We start from the raw sequence: 26,490 nt of genomic DNA, 5'->3' as shown, positions 1-26,490 counted from the left end.
TTTACAGGCAAACAAGAGACAAAACTATTATAAAAGTAATAAATTATTAGATCATCTGTTTTAGTAACATTGGTTAAGAACTACACCTTCACCAGGACATCAAATGGACTGCTGTAGGTCTCCAAAAGAAAGCTACATGATCCTTTATATCCACCTGAGAAAACAGATGGGCCCTAAGTTTAATGTTTCCTTGAAAAGATAGCATCACTGACAGTGCAGCCCTCCCTCAGTTCTGCATTGAAATGTCAGCCTAGTTACTCTGGAGTGGGATTTGAACTCAAAATTCTGATCCAGATGTTAGTGTGTTGCCATTTAAACCAGAGATTAATTAAACCTGATTCACATATATATGAAAATCTGGACCATCTTTAAGACAGAATAAATTGTGAATAATTTTGGTTGACGTGATTACTAGCCTAATTGATACATGCATCCATACTGGTCATGTTTGCCCAATTTAAGCCAGTTTCCTATTTCAACAGTCAACTAACATCCATAAAGCATAACATGAACTGTTATTTATTCACAGTCTTAGCTTGGATAAAATTCATGCATTATAAACAAAAATCATTTAATGTTAAATCTAGGAACTGCTACTCTTACCAGAAACGCTGTTAAGGGATCCACATGAAATGTGTCCTCAAATCTCCATTTCCAACTTTCATAATCGTGAAACTTAAAATTAATTAAAATTTTACTGAGTGCATCATCTAAAGCACCAGCCTTCCATGCCTTATCACTGAGAAACTTCTTAATCGCAGTTATGTCCTGTTTTGTAATAAAAATTTCGGCGTCATAATGAACTTCATTATCATCATCAGGCTGGAGGAAACAAGTAAAAATAAAGAGGGTAAGGTTTTCTTTTAATAGAAGCAATAATTCAAGATAGAAACCACATATAAATCCCTGTAACTGAATGTGTGATCTTACATAAACTGAAAGTGTTGTATCTTAATAGCTTTGCCTTCACTACAGCTATTGAGAATGACCTACAGCCATAATTATCAGGAGTTCACACAGCGTACAAGAATATTCCTAATTAGTTTCAAAGGGCAACATTGACAACAGTTATTGGGAGACCCCATCAGTCAAAGACCTGTACTGAAAATTTTCAAAATGGCATTCTTGCTGTGTTGGTCACCCACACTAGGAAATTTTTTAGATTATTGGTTCTTATAATCCATAAAGAACAAAAGGGGCAAAATAGAAATCTGCCATATAATCTATTTACTCAATTTATATATCTTAAGATAGAGATAAGTGACCACAGGGGACCATTCTAAATAAAGTTTATGTAATTTCTCCATGTCCATTGAGAGCTGCTTTGTGAAAACAGGAACTACCAACTTATTGTACAATTTACATTACTAAACCCATTTCAATTACTTCACATATACACTTTCATGGTACGAGCACTTTTGAATCTACAACACGCACACAATAATCATCATCAGAATCTGGGTATTACCTTGTAAACTTCAGACAGCATTCTTTTTTTAAACAATATTCAGTACAAATTATAGGTTATACTGCAGTGCAATATTGGGATTAATGCGGATTTCACCAATGTTGGGACCCTGCAAACACATGGGATTAATGCAGATTTCACCAACATTGGGACCCTGTAACCACACTGTATTAATGTGGATTTCACCAACATTGGGACCCTGCAGACACACAGGATTAATGTGGATTTCACCAACATTGGGACCCTGCAACCCCACAGGATTAATGTAGATTTCACCAGTATTGGGACCCTGCAACCACACATGATTAATGTGGATTTCACCAACATTGGGACCCTGCAATCACACGGGATTAGTGTAGGTTTCACCAGTATTGGGACCCTGCAATCACACGGGATTAATGTAGGTTTCACCAGTATTGGGACCCTGCAATCACACGGGATTAATGTAGGTTTCACCAGTATTGGGACCCTGCAATCACACGGGATTAATGTAGGTTTCACCAGTATTGGGACCCTGCAATCACACAGGATTAATGTAGGTTTTACCAGTATTGGGACCCTGCAATCACACAGGATTAATGTAGGTTTCACCAGTATTGGGACCCTGCAAACACACAGGATCAATGTGAATTTCACTAACATTGGGACCCTGCAAACACACGAGATTAATGTGGATTTCACCAGTAATACATCACATCATTCTCTGCCACTTCCACCAACTTCAAACAGACTCCACCACTAGGGATATATTTCCTTCCCCACCCCTATCAGCGTTCCGGAGAGACCAATCCCTCCGCGACTCCCTCGTCAAATCCACACCACTCCCCTACCCATCAGCCCATACCCTATTCCCAGCACCTTCCCCTGCCATCCATGAAGTGCAAAACCTGCGCCCACACCTCCGTCCAAGGTCCCAAAGGATCCTTCCACATCTGACAAAAATTTACCTGCACCTCCACCAATGTCATCTATTGTATCTGTTGCACCTGATGTTGTCTCCTCTACATCGGAAAGACAGGACATCAACTTGCGGATCATTTCAGAGACACCTCTGGGACACCGGTACCAACGAACCCCACCGCCCAGTGGCTGAACACTCCCTTCAACTCCTCCTCCCACTCTGCCAAGGACATGCAGGTCCTGGGCCTCCTCCATCGATAAATCCTAACCACCTGACATGTGGAGGAAGAACGCCTCATCTTCCACCTAGGGACTGTGCAACCACACAGGATTAATATGGATTTCACCAGCCCCCCGTTTCCCTCCCGGTACATTACCCCAGTCCCAAACCTGAAACTCAGCACTGCTCTTTTGACCGGTCCATCGCTTCTCCCATTTATCTGCTCCACACTCCTCTCTGACCTATCACCTTCTCCCCCATCTTCATCTACTTTTCACATTCCCAGCTACCATATCCCCAGCCCACCCTCTCCCAATTATCACTCAGCCCCCTGGCCCACAAGCCTCATTCCTGATCAAGGGCTTATGCCCGAAACGTCAATTCTCCTGCTTCTTGGCTGCTGCCTGACCAGCTGTGCTTTTCCAGCATCACATACTCGACTATATTGCAGTGCAGCCTAGAAATGGCCAATGACAACATACAAACACTGACATATTTCGAAAAGAAGTAGATCTTGCAGATAGTACAGACTGCTGCTATTGAACATAGGTGAAGGGGGTGGATGATTATGAATGTGGTGTCACTCAAGCAAGTTGCCTTGTCTGGTTGATATGAAGCTTCTCAAGTACTGTTGGAGCTGTATTCATACACTCAAGTGGGAGTATGTTCCATTACACTCCTGACTTGTGCCTTGTAGATGGTGGACAGGTTTTGGGGAATCAAGTGAGGAGTTACTCATTGCAGTATTCCTAGCCCTTGGCTGACCCTTGTAGTCATGTATTTATATAGTGAATGCAGTTGAGTTTCTGGGCAAAAACAGCCCCCATTATGTTGATAGTGAGGGTTCAGGAATGGCAATGGGATTGAATGCCAAGAGGCAGTGAGTGGATCGTTTCTTGTTGGTTTTGGTCATTGCCTGGCATTTGTGTAGTACAGATGTTACTTGCCATTTTCCAGCCTGAACCTGGATAATATCCAAGTCTTACTGTATTTGGACAACGACTGAGGAACTTAGCACGATATACTTTTATTCTGATGGGGAATAAAAGGAGAAAGCCCAGGTCAGCAGAAAAAGGAGTCATTGCAGCAACAACAGCATTTGATTAAAAGTAGTAAATGGCTAGCCAGCCACTAACTGTTGACTAGGAATTGCATCACTCCAAATCCCAGGAAAAATAACACACATCAGGATGGAGAACCTCAACAAATTTATACTTGCTCAGTGTTGAACTATATGTGGATAAAGTAACATAAGTCTAATCAAATATTCTGCTCCTCGAGTACTTACCAAACCTAATTTTCCAGTCTCCAAAAGCAGTTTATTCAGGTATCTCTTAAAAACAGGACTGCAACCGATTTCTGTTGATTCAGTTGATGTTTTCTTTCTACAGTCTTCAAACTATTAAAAGGGAAAAAAAAAATCAGCTCAGTTATAATATATCCCATACCATATTCACAGGAAATGCAAGAGTATTTAAATGGTCAACATTAATTCACATTGTATAATATCAGTCCCGAGCACTACCACTAGCAACATAAAACATCATATTTTGAACTTATTACTGAGATATAAAATAAGGGAATTTACATCAGTACTAAACATATCAACATAAAAGACATTGTAAATGTTTTCACAGTATGGACTTACTTCAGTTGCAGGGTTCTTTGTTCTATCAATGTGGTATAAATTCTACATTAAACTATATCACTTTTGCATTTGTATTGTAGGTGGCGGACAGCAGAAGATATCCTATTTGTGCATGAAGATTAATAAAAATTTACTTTTTTTCCCTGTGGAATGTTAGAATACAGACTAAGGTCTGTACATATCTTTGACTGGCATGAAAAATATTTATTTCCCTTCTCTGGGTTCTGTAACATAAAGAAGGAGCAAAGTAGCAATGTTCATGAGCATACCAAAATGTTCTCCAACTAACACACCATTCTGACACACAATGATTTCATTCCTTTATCATCACAGGAGCAATTAACCAAAGGCATCAAGGAATGTGAGAAAAAGTCAGATATACAAAGTTGGACATAATTCAGCTATGATATCATTAAATGGTGGAATAGGTTCAAAGCGATATGGCATAATGGTATTCCTATGCTCCCAATGTTCTGGAATTTCCCACTTAACACTCTCAGAAGAACACTGTGCTGCGCAGTCAAGGAGAAAATTCATCCCAACTAATTTCAGGAGAACCAAGTATGGATAATGAATTTAACTTTGCTGCTGACACCACATTTTCAACAACCAGTAATTCATAAAGTTTCTATTGCTGGAAATCCACAGTGGTTGAAAAAATACGAGAACTCACTCAGAATTCACAAATAATTTACCTGTGATATTGTATCCATCCTCAAATGGAGTCTGCAAAGACACTTCAGAAATTTGTTACACACTGCCACCTAGTGACAGGGACAACAATTACAGTGCTCAATTGCCTGGTAAAATGGGCAACGTTGGTATAGCAATTTATACTAGTTGTTATGTGTCGCCATTGTCTTACCAGGCCATAGGGGCTGCTCTCTTATCAGACAAAAGTGACTGATGCTGATTTAACCTGAGGGCCACCAGATTTCAGGTGAGGGAAGAGGTTGAGGAGGAGAGTCGTTCATGGTAACCTCAAACCAGTGATGGGAATTGAATCCATGCTGTTGGCATTATACTACTCTCTGAGCGGACAATCCAGTCAACTAAACTAGACCGATTCCCACTAGTAAGTTGTGATGCAGGCTGCAACGGGTGCATCAGACAGCCTATAGCTCTCAGTGAGTGCTGCATCACACATTACATACATAGCTTTAATACTGAAAATGTGTTGCTGGTTAAAGCACAGCAGGTTAGGCAGCATCCAAGGAACAGGAAATTCGACGTTTCGGGCCAGAGCCCTTCATCAGGCTCTGGCCCGAAACGTCGAATTTCCTGTTCCTTGGATGCTGCCTAACCTGCTGTGCTTTAACCAGCAACACGTTTTCAGCTCTGATCTCCAGCATCTGCAGACCTCACTTTTTACTCGATAGCTTTAATACTGTTCAAAAATGATATATATGCACTACATGCATATCACAGATTGACATATCCTCCTCAATTTTTGCGTTTCTCCATGCTTTATATTCACGTTTTTGTCCAATTTATAAATAATATTTAATGGAGTGACAACAAAAGAACAGCAGTTCTTCCTCAACCTCGCTATGGTCAAGATGGCCACCCCGCTCTCACCCCTTCACCTCTTCCCAGAACTGTGATGGGCTGTTGGTCCTCATTTACCACACGAACAGCCTTCATATTAAAAAAAAAGTCATACCCCACCATTCCTGCAATCTCCAGCACATCATTACTAAACATATTTTGCATCCGGTCACCATTCTGAGGGGACCTTTCCCTCTATGGCATCCTGGTGCATTCCTCAATCAGCGCCAACATCTTCACTTCTTTTACATTCATGTTTGGGCAATACAAGCACTTATTTTCTATCAGTGGTTTACTTCAGAAAAGGTTGTGCACCAACTTTGGGAATTACTGCAGTTCATATGGTGAAGGTGATCTCACAAAACCTAACACCTCTCACCCAGCAAAGTGAGAGACCTGGACAGTGATGGTATTCACATTCACTTGCTGCCTTTCCCCCTTACAATTGGGTGATCACATGTTTAGGCAGTAATGTCAAAGTAGTCTGGGTGAATTGTCAAAACTTAACAATTTTCTGATTCTGTACATTGTACACACTGTACTCATGCTATCCTGGTTATAGATGGATCTGATGATTCAGAAGGCATATAGCCTGCTGATCATGCAATTTGTATTAAATTGAGTTGGCTTAGTTTCATTCAGTCAGAAAAGTCAGGAGTGGTCAACACATTTCTGATTTGTGCCTTTTAGGTGGTTGACAGGCTTTGAGTAGTTTGGAGGTAGAATATCCAGCTTCTGACTTGCTCTAGTAGTCATGGAATTTGTGCGGTTATTTTTAGATTAGATTAGACTCCCTACAGTATGGAAACAGGCCCGTCAGCCCAACAAGTCCACAACGACTCTCCGAAGAGTTACCCACCCAGACCCATTCCCCTACCCTATATTTACCCCTGACTAATGCACCAAACACTATGGAAAATTTAACATGGCCAGTTCACCTGACCTACACATCTTTGGACTGTGGGAGGAAACCAGAGCACCTGGAGGAAACCCACACAGACACGGGAAGAACATGAATGGTTTAATTGAGTTTCTGTCAATGGTGACCCCAGGAAGTTGTTTGTGGGGATTCTCAGTGATGACATTCCATTTGAAAATGATTAGACTTTTTCTTGTTGGTACTGATTGTTGTGTGTTACTTGCTAATTATCAGGCTAAGTCAGGATGATGTGCAAGTCAGGCATAAAGATATGCTAGGAATTGTGAATGGAGTTGAGCATTGTGTAATAATCAGCAAACAGCTCCATCTCTAACCATATACTAGAGGGAAGATAACTGATGAAGCAGCTGAAAATAGAGTAGCATCTGCTGGGCTAAACTGAGGAACAACAGAGCTCTTGTGGTTTTTGATAGTGTCCCAACTTCTGAGCTAGGAGATCCAGATTCAAGTTTCACCAACTGCAGAGGGACTGGAGAACATCTCTAACCAGGTAGATTAAAATATCTACTCTGAGGACCAACAGAGTTCCTGGGGTGCAGTGGTAGCATCCCTACCTGTGGACCAGATGATTCACGTTCATGTCCCACCTGCTCAAGAAGTGCGTAACATCACTCAACAGGACAATTGGAAAATATCTGAGAAACACAGGCTCTTATGATGCAGTGGCAACGACCCTACCTCTGAACCAGATGATCCATGTCCCACCTGCTCCAGAGGTATATCACAAGACTAGATTAGTCAATAATGATTCTGAATACGTCAGTGTTTCCCCTCAGTTAAGAATATTGAAGAACACTTGCAGCCACTTCCTAGGGCAGGGAATGATTGACACCCCAATTTTACAACCATCTTCCTTTGTGGTAGGTAGGACTCCAACCGCTGGAGTTGTCCCCCACAAACTCCACTGACTGTAATTTGAACGGTTTCTTGATGTCACATGCATTCAAATAGTGCTTTAATGGCAAAAGCAGTAAGTTGCACCTCACACCCATAACAGTTTGTGAAATCCTGCAATACAAGTCACACTGTTGTATATTTTTCATTCCCTTTTTGTTTTTTAGTCTAAAAATATGTTAATAGCAACCAAAATGAAATAGAAAAAAAACACTAACCCTTTTTTGTAAATTATCAAGTTGTCTCTCACAACCAGAACAATCTGGACATAATTCTTTTCCCTGATTAACTTCTGTATAATCCCCAGTAGTCAGAGTTTCAGTGTCTCCTTCCTTAGTTCCAGTCTTCGATGAAATGAACAGAAAAGCATTAATTAACTTCACATAAAACATGTTTTAGGATATAATGACTAATATAAAGACCAGCCAGGTTAGTGTAACTAGTGAATTCATAACTAAAAGAAAGTAAAGCAAACCTCTTGTATTTATAATAAAATTCCTTCAATTGTGTAAAATAAATAACATGGACTCAGATTATGCTGCCAAAATAACAAGTTTAATGATGGTTGTCATTATTCATGCATGTACTGTCCAGCAACTTGTCACGAAGAGCTACTGATTGAATAATCTGCACGACTCCTCATTAACCTAATGATGATAGCAGTTTGACCTCAATTTCCCAATAAGTTTAATGAAATCACTTCATTGTAAATTATCATGAGTCATAAAACTAAATGTACTAGAAAAGGTTAAGGTTGCTATGTTAAGTGTATTTTTTTCAAAATTAAGGTAATTTATGCCTTTCATCTATGTCATGCAACTTCTGCAGCCCAAACAAGGAGGTAGTGAAACTGCACAATCTCATTTACACACAGTAAATTTTAGTGTTTAATTTTTCTTTCAGCTTGAGGGAGAGAAAAAGAAACAGTATTTCTCAACGTACCTGATTTTATCCCATTCTCACTTATTTCATTGTTTTGGTTTCTTCCTTAATCCTTATATCGCATTTATGAAAGAGATAAACTATTTGTTCCACCATTCAAAGTCTGAAGTATGCAGTTGACCGCATTGTGCTGTTATCAGTTTGCACTTCCAAGGACAACTTACAGGACAAAAAGCATTCAAGCTGAACGGTGAGGGAAAATGTCTAACAGGCCACACCCTGGATGCCCCGCATCAATAAAAACCTGAACTAGTGTCCAAGTTAATGAGACCAGTTTGTAACGTGTGATTGGTGTCTATAGGTGGAATAATAGGTCAGGAGAATTGGCCATGCTAAATTGCCCGTAGTGGTAGGTAAAGGGGTAAATGTAAGGGAATGGGCAGGTTGCGCTTCGGCGGGTCGGTGTGAACTTGTTGGGCCGAAGGGCCTGTTTCCACATTGTAAGTAATTTAATCTAATCTAATAAGGCCGCTTATTTTCTAGTTCCTATGTCTCCAAATTGGTTCTGATCTCAAATCAAAGACTTGGATAATGCCAAAGTTTATTGGAAATTTGCACCAACTTCAATTTGGGTTTGTTTTTCAGCAGATAAGCTTAGGAAATTACAATCAGTGAGATTTGATGTTTCGTACGTGGTACCACATTTTCCTAGGAGCTGAGGTGTTCCAAGAGTATGTGCGAACTTGATTACAATCTTAATCCCCAAAACACCACCACCAACCTTCCTTCCCATTCAAAGGAATGAAATGGGGATTACCCTAGATTTAAATTTCTGTAGTTTTCACATTGCAGCCCTTAAGATTGAACAGTAATGATGCAATAAGCACATGGTTGCCTGGAATGAGCGCAACCATGTTTTGCAGCTTTCATTAATTCTCAAGGGAGGATCACAATAGATGTGATCTAGTTCAGGACTCATTTCAATACCGAACAACCCAGATGGCCTCCTTCTTCAAAGACCGCAATTTCCCCTCAGATGTGGTTGACAATGCTCTCCACAGCATCTCCTCCACTTCCCACTCCTCCGCCCTTGAACCCCACCCCTCCAATTGCCATCAGGACAGAACCCCACTGGTCCTCACCCACCACCCCACCAACCTCCAGATACACCGTATCATCATTCGTCATTTCCGCCACCTCCAAACAGACTCCACCACCAGGGATATATTTCCCTCCCCTCCCCTATCAGCGTTCCGGAAAGACCACTCCCTCCGCGACTCCCTCGTCAGATCCACACCTCCCACCAACCCAACCTCCACTCCTGGCACCTTCCCCTGCAAACGCAAGGAATGCAAAACTTGCGCCCACACCTCCCCCCTCACTTCCCTCCAAGGCCCCAAGGGATCCTTCCATATCCATCAGAAATTCACCTACACCTGCACACACATCATTTACTGCATCCAATGTGGCCTCCTATACATTGGGGAGACAGGCCAACTACTTGCCGAATGTTTCAGAGAACACCTCTGGGACACCTGGACCAACCAACCCAACCACCCCGTGGCTGGATGCTTTAACTCCCCCTCCCACTCCACCAAGGACATGCAGGTCCTTGGCCTCCTCCATCGCCAGACCATGGCAACATGAAGCCTGGAGAAAGAGCACCTCATCTTCCGCCTAGGAACCCTCCAACCACAAGGGATGAATGCAGATTTCTCCAGCTTTCTCATTTCCCCTCCCCCCACCTTTTCTCAGTCCCAACCCTCAGACTCAGCACCGCCTTCTTGACCCGCAATCTTCTTCCCGACCTCTCCGCCCCCACTCCCTCTCCGGTCTATCACCTCACCTTAACCTCTTCCACCTATCATATTCCCAACACCCCTCCCCCAAGTCTCTCCTCCCTACCTTTTATCTTAGCCTGCTTGACACACCCTCCTCATTCCCGAAGAAGGGAATATGCTCGAAACGGCAATTTTCCTGTTCCTTTAATGCTGCCTGACCTGCTGCGCTTTTCCAGCAATACATTTTTAAGCTCTGATCTCCAGCATCTGCAGTCCTCACTTTCTCTTAGTTCTGAATCATGTCAATTTTAATGCATAAATAATAAAAATAGACTGACATTTCACCAAAAATATATTCTGGTGTCCATTCCAAAGTGGAGATTTTGGGGTAAATGCAAAATTATCAAATTAATTTATTTGGAAAGTAAAATAAAATCCCTATTCTTTTAATATATGTGCAAGTAATGTCCATCCAAACACTTTTACCATGCCTTTGTGAGGTTTATTGCAATATTTTGTGTATGGTGCAATACTAGTACCAGCACATCCCATACATAAGTGTGAGACTGCTCAATCACATGAAATTTCAAATAGTTGAAATGATTAATGTCACCTTCCAAATAATACTAATTTTGAACTTAAACCTTCCTTGAAAACAGAATACAGATCAGTTGCTGGTATGAGTATATACAGAGCGTCTGTATCTCAGACAGTTTTATGAAAATACCCAAGTGAAAGGATTTAAAATCAAGAGTTCTAATATTCGATTATTATAACACTAACCCACTTAAATATTCCATTGCGGCAGAAGGGATTATTAATTACTTGTGCTGTGTTTGAGATATCTGTTTTGTCATATGCTTGCTAGCAGTTTATTCAAATTTCTTTTGGAAATTTGGATGGAAATCTAGAATAAAATGTCTGATGGTCAAATGACATAACAAATAGCAGACATTGTCAATATTCTTGTTTCACAAAATTGCTGTTGATTCAGATGGATCCAGATCTGTTTGTTGAGTAGCAATAAATATGTTGCCGTCAAACAAGATTGCATTTGGTAGATCTGTTCTCCATCAAGTACTCAGTCTTTCCCTGATACAGGTGACTCATGCCAGGTAATCCAATCTGAAACTGACCATTCGTCAGAGTCTCTATTACATGCAGTCAGGCTAAAACAAAAATACAAAATAAATGTACGTACACTGGCCATAAATGCTTGATTACAACTGGAGTTTGAGCATATGTGCTAAATGCGTTGGGTGTGTTGGAGGGCAGGGAAGGAAAGCTTAATTATAACAGGGAACAAGACAACTTTGTTTGCAGTGCTTATGGTTGACTTGGCATTCCCAGAATTAGCTTATTTAGTAATCAAAGAGAGAGCAAACAATCTCATCACATTCCGAGGTGACATGTCCATCACTTCTCACAGATATAAGGATGCCAATCTAAAAATGTTAGCAGCTGTCACCATATATGGTCCAAGCTGGCTGGAAAATGTGCTGAATTAGACAAGATTATCTTCAATATGACAAGTCAGGCAAAAATAATGGAGACAATATTTTGGAAGCTTTGCTACAACACAATTTCATATTATTCGAAGTTTAAAACGTGGTGTCAGGATCCTGCCACAACAAAGCTTACTACAAAGAATTACCTGTTGTGGCCTTCTCATTCTACCTGTAGCAGCATCATAATTCAGCATATCTGTTGGATCAATCCATTCATCATCATCATCACCTTGTAGACCATTCACTACGAGCAGTACTTCAAATATCAACCACAGCATGAACATGATTCAAATCTAAAGGCATAAGATAAACACGGCAATGTCATTGAAATAACCTTTGCAAATGCTTCAGTTTGCTTTAAGAAATATGTAATGTAGAATACAAGTAATGATTAGGTACAAAATTGATTGTTTCTTTCCTTTAATCACGCCAATCACTGTACATTGTTGTCAATCACTGCATGTTGTTGTCATTAATGCATGTGGGGGCATGTCGATATCATTAAGAATGCTATTCAAATGCAGATTCTTTATTTTATTGGTGGTGGACGAAAAACTTTTCAAAGTGATTATCTCCATGTCAACTGTGACCTGATCCATTGACGATCACACCAAAATATCTGCATGTCTGTTTTCTACCTGCAGGCCAATCGGTCATCCATGTTATAATGTGACCCCTTACACCATAAGCTTTTCCTTTTCACAGTAACCTTTGGCATGGCACCTTATCAACCATCTCCTGGAGATCCACGTACAGTACATTAACTGGTTCCCTTTTATCCAAAGCATATGTTACTCCTCAAAAAAGAATTCCAATACATTGATTAAACATGATTTCCTTTTGATGAAACCAGACTGACTCCTCCTGATTTCCTTGAACTTTTCCCAAGAACGAAGCTATAACTTCGATGATTAATTCTAACACCTTCTTCACAACAGATATCAAGCTAATTGGCCTATAGTTTCTTGTTTCTCTTCTTTGAAGAGGTGTTCTGTTTGCTACTTTTCAATCTAATGCAACCTTCCTTGTAACTACAATATTTTGGAAAATTATCACTAGAGCACCTAGCTTGTTAGCCACCTCAAGACCCAGAGATGTTTACAGCTCCACCAGTCACTTAGAACGGTTTCCTTCATGATTATGATTAAACCTCCTGATTTATAGGTATTGTCAGATTGATTTTTGTATTCTCTTGAAGACAAGCAAAAAATGTGTTCATTTCATTTATCAATTCCTTATTAATTACCATTAAGTCATAATTTTCACTATGGAGGACAAACACTATTTAAAAAAACTTGCATATAGTTTTTTCTCACTAATTTCCTGATTGTCACTGCACTTTATACACTGACTAATTATCTGAACCATCACTCCTCTTATCATGGTTGTATATGTTTTCTTATGTTTAATGCTTTACTTAACATCTTTAGTTAATCATGGATGGTAGGTTCTCCCAATTCGATTTTTTAATAATAGAATTCTGAAATCTCTCATTAAATACCTCTACTGATTTACAGCTTAGCCAATTAAGTAAATTCATTTCATCTCAGTCAGCTCTTAAGCTATAGTCACCCTTACTTAATCTTTAAATATTAGTTTCAGACCCAATTTTCTCCCTTTCAAATTGGATGCAAAATTCAATCCTGTTGTGATTGCTGCAGGTCTTGAATTAATCCTACCAAATTACACAATAACAATTCTAATTTAGCCAGTTTCCTTGTTTCGTCCAGAACATGCTGCTCTAAGCCACTCTCTGAAAAGCTTTCTATGTACTTCTCATTCAGGCTACTACTGTCAGTTGATTTTCCCTGCTTAGATGTAGATTAAAGTCAGCCACAATTGTTGCAGTAATTTCATCACAAGCACCCAACCGGGGGAGTTAATGGCCTAGTGGTATTATTGCTGGACTGTTAATCCAGAGACCCAGGTAACATTCTGGGGACCTGGGTTCAAATCCTGTCACGGCAGATGAAGGAATTTGAATTCAATAAATTTGAATTAAGAGTCTAACAATGACCATGAATTCATTGTCGATCAACAGGAAAAACCCATCTGGCTCATTAATGTCCCTCAGGAAAGGAAACTGCCATCCTTACCTGGTCTGGCTGCAATGTGACTCCAGACGCATAGCAATGTGGTTCACTCTGAACTGTCCTCTGGGCAATTAGAGATGAGCAATAAATGCTGGTCTGGCCAGCAATACCCTCATCCCATAAATGAAAAAAAATTCTTCTTGATTCTCCAGTGTGGTTACTGTTAGGGAACCTGTAGACCACACCATTTCATTGTTCTTTCTCCAGCTATTCCTAATCTCTTCCAAATAAATTCTACACCCTGATCCCCTGAATCAAGGTCATCTCTAACTATTGCACAAATTCCAATCTCGATTGACGGTGCTACCTTTCTACCTTACCTAGCCTCCTGCTCTTCCTGAATATCATATATCCTTCAATAGTCAGGATTGGGGATTCTGGATAATCCAAGGTGGAGGACAGGAAAAATTTCTGGCTCTAAGAGCTACTCCTCTTTTTTGAGGTATTGTAGGTGTTGGAGGTGATTTTCTCGAATTCCAGGAGCAGCAATTACTGTTTTATATGCTGTTGCATTGTTTTGGAAGTTTGGGAAAAAAAGGTCAAAACAACAGCAGTTTAAAAGGGAGAAGAGAAGAGCAGATAAAGGAAGTACATGGTGAGGACAGTGCAGGAGAGAGAGAGAGAGAGAGAGAGTGAGAGTGAGAGTGAGAGTGAGTGAGAGAGAGAGAGAGAACCTGCACAATTACTGCCTTTGCTGTTTGAATTTGTGTATTGCTGTACATTGGAGTGCATCTGGGAAAATTAACAAACAGAGAAATTCACAACTAATCTTGGAGGAACTGTTGGGCAAAGTTCACAGCACAGAATCAGATAATTTAATTGTAGTTTTAAGTCTGTCCAAGAGAAAGGCTGCTGTAGTGAGTATAGTGGATTCTCTCTTGATTGTATGTTTTTGGAGATCAGTCTCTTGATTAAACTTAAATTAATAGCTATGGCTTATATTTTAACTTGGGGCAGTGTTTGTAGAGGAATAAGACGGGAGTTATTTTCTGGGTCTGTAGATTGTGAAGGAGCAAAAATGGCCTTTGCAGTGATATGTACTTCCTGTCAGATGTGGAAGTTTAAAGAGAGTTTAAGGGTTACTGCAGATTATATTTGCCATAAATGCTGTTGGATGTGAATCTTATCAGATCAAGTGAATCGGTTGGAGAGACAGATAGAAGCGATGAGGAATTTGCAACAGCAACAGTATGTGATGGATGGCAGATATAGGAAGGGGGGAATCTCTCAGATACAGTCACATAGATGGGTTAACTCCAGGAAAGGTAAGACAGGTAGGCAGCTAGTGCAGGAGTCTTTTGTGGTGTACCCATTTCAAACAGGTGTGCTGTTTTGGAAAACGTAGGGTGTGATGGATTCTCAGGGGAACGTAGCACGAACAGCCAAGTTTCTGGTGTTGAGACTGGCTCTAATGCAACAAGGGGTACGTCGGCTTCCAAGAGATCAATTGTGTGAGGGGATTCTGTAGTCAGAGGTACAGACAGACGTTTCTGTGGCCAGCAGAGAAAAAGCAGAATGGTGTGTTGATTCCCTGGTGCTAGGATCAAGGATGTCTCAGAGAGGGTGCAGAATGTATTCACGGGGGAGAGGGGCCAGCAGGAGGTCATTGTCCACATTGGAACCAACGATATTGGAAGGGAAAAGGTTGAGACTCTGAAGTGAGATTACAGAGTTAGGCAGAAATTTAAAAAGGAGGTCCTCAAGGGTAGTAATATCTGGATTACTCCCAGTGCGACGAGCTAGTGAGGGCAGGAATTGGAGGATAGAGCAGATGAATGCATGGCTGAGGAGCTGGTGTATGGGAGAAGGATTCACATTTTTGGATCATTGGAATCTCTTTTGGGGTAGAAGTGACCTGTACAAGAAGGACGGATTGCACGTAAATTGGAAGGGGACTAATATACTGCAGGGAAATTTGCTAGAACTGCTTGGGACGATTTAAACTAGTAAGGTGGTGGTGGTGGTTTGGGGGGTGGGGGGGTGGGGGGGGGGGGGGGGTGGGGGGGGGGGGCGCGTGCCAAGGGAGATAGTGACGAAAGAGATCGATCTGAGTCAAACAGTCAGGGCAGGCAGGGACAAGGTAGGACTAATAAATTGAACTGCATTTATTTCAATGCAAGGGGCCTAACAGGGAAGACAGATGAACTCAGGGCATGGTTAGGAACATAGGACTGGGATATCAGAGCAATTACAGAAACATGGCTCAGGGATGGGCAGGACAGGCAGCTTAATGTTCCACGATACAAATGCTACAGGAAGGATAGAAAGGGAGGCAAGAGAGGAGGGGGAGTGGCATTTTTGATAAGGGATAGCATTACAGCTGTGCTGAGGGAGGATATTCCTGGAAATACATCCAGGGAAGTTATTTGGGTGGAACTGAGAAATAGGAAAGGGATGATCACCTTATTGGGATTGTATTATAGACCCCCCAATAGTCAGAGGGAAATTGAGAAACAAACTTGTAGGGAGATCTCAGCAAGAATAATAGGGTAGTTATGGTAGGGGATTTTAACTTTCCAAACATTGACTGGGACTGCCATAGTGTTAAAGGTTTAGATGGAGAGGAAATTAAGTGTGTATAAGACAATTTTCAGATTCAGTATGTGGACGTACCTACGGGAAATAAGGCAGGGCAGGTGACTGAGGTGTCAGTGGGGGAGCACTTTGGGGCCAGCGACCATATTTCTATCCGTTTTAAAATAGTGATGGAAAAAGATAGACAGATCTAAAAGTTGTAGTACTAAATTGGAGAAAGGCCAATTTTGACGGTATTAGGCAAGAACTTTCGAAAACTGATTGGAGGCAGATGTTCGCAGGTAAAGGGATGGCTGGAAAATAGGAAGCCTTCAGAAATGAGATAACAAGAATCCAGAGAAAGTATATTCCTGTCAGGGTGAGAGGGAAGGCTGGTAGGTATAGGGAATGATGGATGACTAAAGAAATTGAGGGTTTGGTTAAGAAAAAGAAGGAAGCGCATGTCAGGTATAGACAACATAGATTGAATGAATCCTTAGAAGAGTATAAAGAAAATAGGAGTGTACTTAAGATGGAAATCAGGAGGGCAAAACGGGGACATGAGATAGCGTCGGCAAATACAATTAAGGAGAATCCAAAGAATTTTTACAAATATATGCAGGACAAAAGGGTAACTAGCGAGACAATAGTGCCCCTCAAAGATCAGCAAGGTGGCCTTTGTGTGGAGCCAGAGAAATTGGGGGACATACTAAATTAATATTTTGCATCAGTATTTACTGTGGAAAAGGGTATGGAAGACATAGACTGTAGGGAATTAGATGGTGACATCTTGCAAAATGTCCAGATTACAGAGGAGGAAGTGCTGGATGTCTTGAACCACATAAAAGTGGATAAATCCCCAGAACATGATCAGATGTACTCGAGAACTCTGTGGGAAGCTAGAGAAGTGATTGCTGGGCCTCTTGCTGAGATATTTGTATCATCGATAGTCACAGGTGAGGTGCCTGAAGACTGGAGGTTGGCAAACGTGTTGTCACTGTTTAAGAAAGGCGATAAAGACAAGCCAGGGAACTACAGACTGGTGAGGCTGACCTCGGTGGTGGGCAAGTTGTTGGAGGGAATCCTGAGGGACAGGAAATACATGTATTTGGAAAGGCAAGGACCGATTAGAGATAGTCAACATGGCTTTGTCCGTGTGAAATCATGTCTCACAAACTTGATTTGAGTTTTTTGAAGAAGTAACAAAGAAGATTGATGAGGCCAGAGCAGTAGATGTGATCTATATGGACTTCAGTAAGGCGTTCGACAAGGTTCCCCATGGGAGACTGACTAGCAAGGTTAGATCTCATGGAATACAGGGAGAACTAGCCATTTGGATACAGAACTAGCTCAAAGGTAGAAGACAGAGGGTGGTGGTGGAGTGTTGTTTTTCAGACTGGAGGCCTGTGACCAATGGAGTGCCACAAGGATCAGTGCTGGGCCCTCTACTTTTTGTCATTTACATAAATGATTTGGATGCAAGCATAACAGGTACAGTTAGTAAGTTTGCAGATGACACCAAAATTGGAGGTGTACAGGACAGCGAAGAGGGTTACCTCAGATCACAACAGGATCTGGACCAGATGGGCCAATGGGCTGAGAGTGGCAGATGAGGTTTAATTCAGATAAATGCGAGGTGCTGCATTTTGGGAAAGCAAATCTTAGCAGGACTTATACACTTAATGGTAAGGTCCTAGGGAGTGTTGCTGAACAAAGAGACCTTGGAGTGCAGGTTCATAGCTCCTTGAAAGTGGAGTCACAGGTAGATAGGATAATGAAGAAGGCGTTTGGTATGCTTTCCTTTATTGGTCAGCGTATTGAGTACAGGAGTTGGGAGGTCATGTTGCGACTGTACAGGACATTGGTTAGGCCACTGTTGGAATATTGCATGCAATTCCGGTCTCCTTCCCATCGGAAAGATGTTGCGAAACTTGAAAGGGTTCAGAAAAGATTTACAAAGATGTTGCCAGGGTTGGAGGATCTGAGCTGCAAGGAGAGGCTGAACAGGCTGGGGCTGTTTTCCCTCGAGCGTCGGAGGCTGAGGTTTACAAAATTATGAAGGGCATAGATAGGATAAATAGACAAAGCCTTTTCTCTGGGATTGGGGAGTCCAGAACTAGAGGGCATAGGTTTAGGGTGAGAGGGGAAAGATATAAAAGAGACCTAAGGGGCAACTTTTTCCATGCAGAGGGTGGTACGTGTATGGAATGAGCTGCCAGAGGACGTGGTGGAGGCTGGTACAATTGCAACATTTAAGAGGCATTTGGATGAGTATATGAATAGGAAGGGTTTGGAGGGATATGGGCCGGGTGCTGGCAGGTGGGACTAGATTGAGTTGGGATATCTGGTCGGCATGGACGAGTTGGACTGAAGGGTCTGTTTCCATGCTGTACATCTCTATGACTCTAATCATTGACATCCTGAAGACTCCCTAATCGCTCGTGCCTGCTTACATTCCTAGCACAGAAGAAAATGTGCGCATAACAACTCAGCTTTGTCAAAAAACTTGTCCCACAAAAGTTGAGTGAATTTCTTTTCCGTTCTCTTTTTTCTCTCGTCCTCAGCCCAACCTTTCTTCCTCTCTTTATTTCTCTACTTCGATCATAAGTATATACTCCCTTCTCAATCCATATGGTTAACTTCACAATTCTTCAATCTGAGTGGGCCACCAGTTGCTTTCATGGCTAGATGCCCCTGTTCGCCCTCAGTGGATTTATCAGCTTGAAATAATAGCAAATTAGCACAAAAATAATAAAGAGATTAAATGAGCATGGGTACATTTATTTAACAACATATGCTATTCATTGTCCTGTTAGTGTAGATTTTCGCTCCTATTTCTGTTGTAGGCCCTTTATCAGAACTCAACAACCTCTAACTGAAAACATTCTCAACGTTCATGGGATTTCCCCAACTCCTGATTTGTGACTATTCCAGCGAAAAACTCACCTAATGTTGAAAGTGGACAATTCAGTTGACTGTTAATGGGTGGATTGTCCTTTCCTGGCGATGGTCATTGTCTGGCATTTGTATAGCGCAAATGTTACATGCCACTTCTTAGTCCAAGCCTGGATATTGAACTTGGACTGCTTCAATAAATGGAGTTGTAAATGGTGTTAAACATTTTTCACTGATAATTGCACATCCTCTTTTCTGACCTTATGGAGGGATGATCATTAATGAAGCAGCTGAGAATGGGTCGTCTGTAGGAAACTATTGAGGAACTCTTGCAGAGATGTCCTTGAGCAGAGATGACTAATGTCCAACAACTACAAATATCTTTCTATGTGGCAGGTAGGTCTCTAACCATTGGAAAATTTTCAACAATTACCATTGTCATATAATATCTATTATGTAATTTATATAAAATTTAATGGCATTCCATTTTAATTCACACTAGGAATTGAATTCTTGTTCATTTTGATCACTTTCAAACTTCATCACCTCAAAGATAAAATTTCTGTTGATTCTAAAGGAAACTTCCTGGACCAAACAACTTAAAGAGGAAAGTAATGCAACATACCAGAAACCTGTCAAAATACCAGATTCACGATTTTCGTTACATGCTAACCTTTCCTCCCTGGTATGCATAAGAACCTGCAGCAGGGTGTCGTTACTGCCACGTTTACCAAATAGATTTTGTTATCAAGGGTGTGGAACTGATGATATTGGGGAGTATTTTGCATTAGTGTTTACAGTGGAGGACATGGAAGACATAGAACATGGGGAAATAGATGGTGACATCTTGAAAAATGTTGTGGTTCTGTCTGGCAATGTTTGAGGAAACAGCACAGAAGTGCTTCAGAAGAGGCTCCCAAGCACTGAGGATGTTACCTAGAAAGGGGACGAAACGTTTGCCACAAAAACTACCAGCTCGGCGAACAGAACCACAATAACGAGCACCCGAGCTACAAATCTTCTCCCAAACTTTGAACATCTTGAAAAAAATCCATATTACAAAGGAGGTGGTGCTGGATGTTTTAAAATATGTAAAGGTGGATAAATCCCCAGGACCTGATCAGGTGTACCCCAGAACTCTGTGGGAAGCTAGGGAACTGATTGCTGGGTCCCTTGCTGAGATATTTGTATCATCGATAAGCACAGATGAGGTGCCGCAAGACTGGAGGTTGGCTAAGGTGCTGCCACTATTTAAGAAAGGTGATAAGGAAAAGCCAGGGAATGAAAGACTAGTGAGCCTAACATCAGTGGTGGGCAAGTTGTTGGGGAGAATCCAGAGGGACAAGATTTACGTGCATTTGGAAAGGTAAGGACGAGTTAGGGATAGTCAACGTGGTTTTGTGCGTGGGAAATCACATCTCACAAACTTCTGGTTAATCCAAGATGGAGGATGGGAAAAATTTCTGGCTGTAACAGCTGCTCCTTTTTTGACGTGTTTGAGGTGTTGGAGGTGACTTCCTCGAATCCCAAGAGCAGCAATTACTGTTTCATATGCTGTTACATTGTCTTGGAACTTTGGAAAAAAAGTCAAAAAAACCCAGCAGTTTTAAAAAGGGAGAGGTACAGACAAAGGAAGCACATGGTGAGGTCAGTGCAGGAGAGAGAGAGAAAGAAACTGACACTACAGTGAATCTGCACAGTTACTGCCTTTCCTGTTCGAGTTTGCTGGAGATCGGAGTGCGTCTGGGAAAATCAACAAACAGTGAAATTCACAACTGATCTTGGAGGAACAGTTTAGGCGAAGTCACAGCACAGACACAGATAAGTGAATAGTTTAACCTGGAGCAGTGTTTTTGTAGAGGAATAAGACGGTGTTATTTTCTGGGTCTGTAGACTGTGAAGGAGCAGAAATGGCCTTTACGAGTGTGATATGCGCTTCTTGTCAGGTGTGGGAGTTTAAGGAGAGTTTACGGGTTACTGTGGATTATATCTGCAATAAATGCTGTTGGTTGCGTATCCTATCGGATCGAATGAATTGGTTGGTCTGACAGTTGAGGCAATGAGTAATTTGCAACATCAATGGTATGTGATGGATGGCAGTTATAGGAAGAGGGAAAAGTCACAGATACAGTCAGAGAGATGGGTTAACTCCAGGAAAGGTAAGAGAGCTAGGCAGTTAGTGCAGGAGTCTTCTGTGGCTATTCCCATTTCAAACAGGTATGTTGTTTTGGAAAATGTAGGGGGTGTTGGATTCTCAGGGGAACATAGCATGAACAGCCAAGTTTCTGGTATTGAGATTGGCTCTAATGCAATGAGGGGTATGTCAGGTTCCAAGAGATCAACTGTATTAGAGGACTCTCTAGTCTGAGGTACAGACAGGTGTTTCTGTGGCCAGCAGCGAAAAATCAGAATGTTGCTTCTCTGATGCCAGGATCAAGGATAACTCAGAGGGTGCAGAATGCTCTCAAAGGGGAGAGGGGGCAGCAAGAAGTCATTGTACACATTGGAACCAATGACACAGGAAGGGAAAAAAAAATGAGATTCTGAAGGGAGATTACAGAGAGTTAGGCAGGAATTTAAAAAGGAGATCCTCAACAGTAGTAATATCTGGATTACTCCCAGTGCTATGGGATAGTGAGGGCAGGAATAAGAGGATAGAGCAGAATGCATGGCTGAGGAGCTGGTGTATGGGAGAAGAATTCACATTTTTGGATCATAGGAATCTCTTTTGGGGTAGAAGTGTACAACAAGGACGAGTTGCACCTAAATTGGAAGAGGACTAATATACTGGCAGGGAGATTTGCTACAGCTGCTCAGGAGGATTTAAACTAGTAATGTGGGGAGGGGTGGGACCCAGGGAGATAGTGAGGAAAGCAATCAACCTGAGACTGGTACAGTTGAGAGCAGAAGCAAGTCAAACAGTCAGGCAGGCAGGGATAAAGGAGGACTATTAATTAAACTACATTTATTTCAATACAAGAGGCTTAACAGGGAAGGCAGATGAACTCAGGGCATGGTTAGGAACATGGGACTGGGATATCATAGCAATTACAGAAACATGGCTCAGGGATGGGCAGGACTGGCAACTTAATGTTCCACGATACAAATGCTACAGGAAGGATAGAAAGGGAGACAAGAGAGAAGGGTGAGTGGCATTTTTGATATTGGATAGCATTACAGCTGTACTGAGGAAGGATATTCCTGGAAATACATCCAGGGGTGTTATCTGGGTGGAACTGAGAAATAAGAAAGGAATGATCACCTTATTGGGATTGTATTATAGGCCCCCTAATAGTCAGAGGGAAATTGAGAAACAAATTTGTGAGGAGATCTCAACTATCTGTAAGAATAATAGGGTGGTTATGGTAGGGGATTTTAACTTTCCAAACATCGACTAGGACTGCCATAGGGTTAAGTGTTTAGATGGAGAGGAATTTGTTAAGTGTGTACAAGACAATTTTCTGATTCAGTATGTGGATGTACCTACTAGAGAAGGTGCAAAACTTGACATATTCTTGGGAAATCAGGCAGGGCAGGTGACTGAAGTGTCAGTGGGGGAGCACTTTGGGGCCAACGACCATAATTCCATTAGATTTAAAATAGTGATCTAAAAGTTGAAGTTCTAAATTGGAGAATGGCCGATTTTGACAGTATTAGGCAAGAACTTTCAAAAGCTGATTGGGGCAAATGTTTGCAGGTAAAAGGGACAGCTGGAAAATGGGAAGTGTTCAGAAATGAGATAACGAGAATCCAGAGAAAGTATATTCTTGTTAGGGTGAAAGGAAAGGCTGGTAAGTATAGGGAATGCTGGATGACAAAAGAAATTGAGGGTTTGGTTAAGAAAAAGAAGGAAACATGTGTCAGGTATAGACAGGATATTCGAGTGAATCCTTAGAAGAGTACAAAGGAAGTAGGAGTATACTTAAGAGGGAAATCAGGAGGGCAAAAAGGGGACATGAGATAGCTTTGGCAAATACAATTAAGGAGAATCCAAAGGGCTTTTACAAATACATTAAGGACAAAAAGGTAACTAGGGAGAGAATAGGGACCCGAGCTGAAAGTGTGTTGCTGGAAAAGCGCAGCAGGTCAGGCAGCATCCAAGGAGCAGGAGAATTGACGTTTCAGGCATGAGCCCTTCTTCAGGATGACTCCAGCATCTGCAATCCTCACTTTCTCCTACAGAATAGGGATCCTCAAAGATCAACAAGGTGGCCTTTGTGTGGAGCTACAGAAAATGGGGGGAGATACTAAGTGAGTATTTTGCATCAGTATTTACTGTGAAAAAGAATATGGAAGATATAGACTGAAGAGAAATAGACGGTGACATCTTGCAAAATGTCCATATTACAGAGGAGGAAGTGCTGGATATCTTGAAATGCATAAAGGTGGATAAATCCCCAGGACCCGATCAGGTGTACCCTAGAACTCTGTGCAAAGCCAGAGAAGTGATTGCTGGGCCTCTTGCTGAGATATAGGGTGGCACGGTGGCACAGTGGTTAGCACTGCTGCCTCACAGCGCCAGGGACCTGGGTTCAATTCCCACCTCAGGCGACTGACTGTGTGGAGTTTGCACGTTCTCCCCGTGTCTGCATGGGTTTCCTCCGGGTGCTCCGGTTTCCTCCCACAGTCCAAAGATGTGCGGGTCAGGTGAATTGGCCATGCTAAATTGCCCATAGTGTTAGGTAAGGGGTATATGTAGGGGTAGGGGTAGGGGTATGGGTGGGTTGCGCTTCGGCGGGTCGGTGTGGACTGGTTGGGCCGAAGGGCCTGTTTCCACACTGTAAGTAATCTAATCTAATTTGTATCAGCGATAGTCACAGGTGAGGTGCCGTAGACTGGAGGTTGGCTAACGTGGTGCAAAGGACTGATTAGAGATAGTCACCATGGCTTTGTGCATGGGAAATCATGTCTCACAAACTTGATTGAGTTTTTTGAAGAAGTAACAAAGAGGATTGATGAGGGCAGAGCGGTAGATGTGATCTATTTGGACTACAGTAAGACATTCAACAAGGTTCCCCCATGGGAGACTGGTGAGCAAGGTTAGATCTCACGGAAAACAGGGAGAACTAGCCATATGGATACATAATTGTCTGAAAGATAGAAGATGGAGGGTGGTGTTGGAGGGTTGTTTTTCAGACTGGAGGCCTGTAACCAGTGGAGTGCCACAAGGATCGGTGCTGGGTTCTCTATGTTCTGTCATTTATACAAATGATTTGGATGTCAGCATAAGAGGTATAGTTCGTAAGTTTGCAGATGACACCAAAATTGGAGGTGTCATGGACAGTGAAGAAGGTTAGCACAGATTACAGGAGGATCTTGATCAGATGGGCCAATGGGCTGAGAAGTGGCAGATAGAGTTTAATTCAGATAAACGCGAGGTGCTGCATTTTGGGACCTTAATGGTAAGGTCCTAGGGAGTGTTGCTGAACAAAGAGACCTTGGGAGTGCAGGTTCATACTTCTTGAAAGTGGAGTCACAGGTAGATAGGATAGTGAATTTGTGAAAAGGAAAGCATTTGGTATGCTTTCCTTTATCAGTCAGAGTATTGAGTACAGGTCATGTTGTGGCTGTACAGGACATTGGTTAGACCACTGTTGAATAGTGCATGCAATTCTGAGCTCCTTCCTATTGGAAAGATGTTGTGAAACTTGAAAGGGTTCAGAAAATCTGAAAATCTGTACATGAATAGGAAAGGGTTTGGAGGGATATGGGCCAGGTGCTGGCAGGTGGGACTAGATTGGGTTGGGATATCTGGTCAGCATGAACGGGTTGGAGCGAAGGGTCTGTTTCCGTGCTATACATCTCTATGACTCTTTGAAGAAGTAACAAAGAGGATTGATAAGGACAGAGTGATGGACGTGATCCATATGGACTCAGTAAGATGTTTGAAATGTTTCATCATGGTAGATTGGTTAGCAAGGTTAGATCACGTGGAATACAGAGAGAACTAGCCATTTGGATACAGAACTGGAATGATGGGAAAAGACAGACAGTAGTGGTGGAGGGTTGCTTTTCAGACTGGAGGCCTGTGATAGGTGGTGTGCCACAGGATCGGTGCTGGGTCCACTGCTTTTCATCATTTACATAAATGGTTTGGATGTGAACATAGGAAGTATAGTAAGTTTGCAGATAACAGCAAAATTGGAGGTGCATTTACCAGCAAAGGTTAACTCAGAGCCAGAAATGGAGCTCTAGTGCACAGAAAAGGTTACCTCGGAGTACAGCGAGATCTTGATCAGTAGAGCCAATGGACCGAGGGGTGGCAGATGGGGCTTAATTTAGATAAATGCTAGGTGCTGCATTTGGTAAGGCAAATCAGGGCAGGACTTATAACTTAATGGTGAGGTCCTAGGGAGTGTTGTTGAACAAAGAGACCTTGGAGTGCAGATTCATTGCACCTTGAAAGTGGAGTCATACGTAGATAGGATAGTGAAGTCTGCATTTGGTAGCTTTGCTTTATTGGTCAGAGCACGAAGTATAGGAGTTGGGGGTTATGTTGTGGACGTACAGGACATTGGTTATGCCACTGTTGGAATATTGCATGCAATTTTGGTCTACTAGCTATCATAAAGATGTTGTGAAATTTGAAAGGATCCAGAAAAGATTTACAAGAATGTTGCCAAGGTTGAAGGATTTGAGCTATAGGGAGAGGTTGAACAGGCTGGGGCTGTTTTCTCTGGACGTCGGAGGTTGAGGGGTGACCTTACAGAGGGTTATAAAATCATGAGGGGCATTGAGAGGGTAAATACACAAGGTATTTTCCCTGGGGTAGGGAGTTCAGAACTAGAGGGCATATGTTTATGGTGAGAGGGGAAAGATTTAAAAAGGATCCAAGCTGCAACTTTTCCACATAGAGGGTGGCACGTGTACGGAATAAGCTGCCAGAAATAGTTATGGAGGCTGGTACAATTACAACATTTAGAAGATATCTAGATGAGCATATGAATAGGAAGGATTTAAAGGGATATGGGCCAAGTGCTGGCAAATGAGACTAGATTAATTTAGGATATCTGGTTAGCATGGACGAGTTGGACCAAAGGGTCTATTTCCTTGCTGTACAACTCTATAGCCAAACCAGATCCTTGATGAAATGGCAAAGACATCATGCAAGCTTGAGTGCTGATGGCATCATATTAATAATTTGACTGTGGTCTGTTTCTGAATTATTGATTTGTAATTGAGTATTTTAAGCAGTAGCT

The 26,490-nt window shown here is 41.8% G+C and overlaps 1 protein-coding gene across 3 annotated transcripts in view; it reads right to left on the bottom strand.

Annotated features, from left to right (window-relative positions):
* clcc1 (chloride channel CLIC-like 1) overlaps positions 1–26,490 on the bottom strand; it is a 54,521-nt gene that overhangs the window by 26,458 nt on the left and 1,573 nt on the right. For 2 of the 3 annotated variants that reach the window (XM_060830212.1, XM_060830215.1), the window contains exons 2-6: positions 19,343–19,482; positions 11,936–12,082; positions 7,837–7,962; positions 3,877–3,987; positions 604–822 (exon numbers count right to left, since the gene is read on the bottom strand). In XM_060830212.1, the coding sequence (XP_060686195.1) occupies positions 604–822; positions 3,877–3,987; positions 7,837–7,962; positions 11,936–12,073 (594 nt within the window). In that variant the 5' untranslated portion in view covers positions 12,074–12,082; positions 19,343–19,482. The remainder of the gene's footprint in view (positions 1–603; positions 823–3,876; positions 3,988–7,836; positions 7,963–11,935; positions 12,083–19,342; positions 19,483–26,490) is intronic. The other variant, XM_060830213.1, reaches the window with a different exon arrangement.

The sequence above is a fragment of the Hemiscyllium ocellatum genome, chromosome 9, assembly GCF_020745735.1.
Source record: "Hemiscyllium ocellatum isolate sHemOce1 chromosome 9, sHemOce1.pat.X.cur, whole genome shotgun sequence".
Taxonomy (NCBI): domain Eukaryota; kingdom Metazoa; phylum Chordata; class Chondrichthyes; order Orectolobiformes; family Hemiscylliidae; genus Hemiscyllium; species Hemiscyllium ocellatum.
Note: the sequence above shows the minus strand (reverse complement) of the source record. Positions and strands in the feature narration are given on the sequence as shown.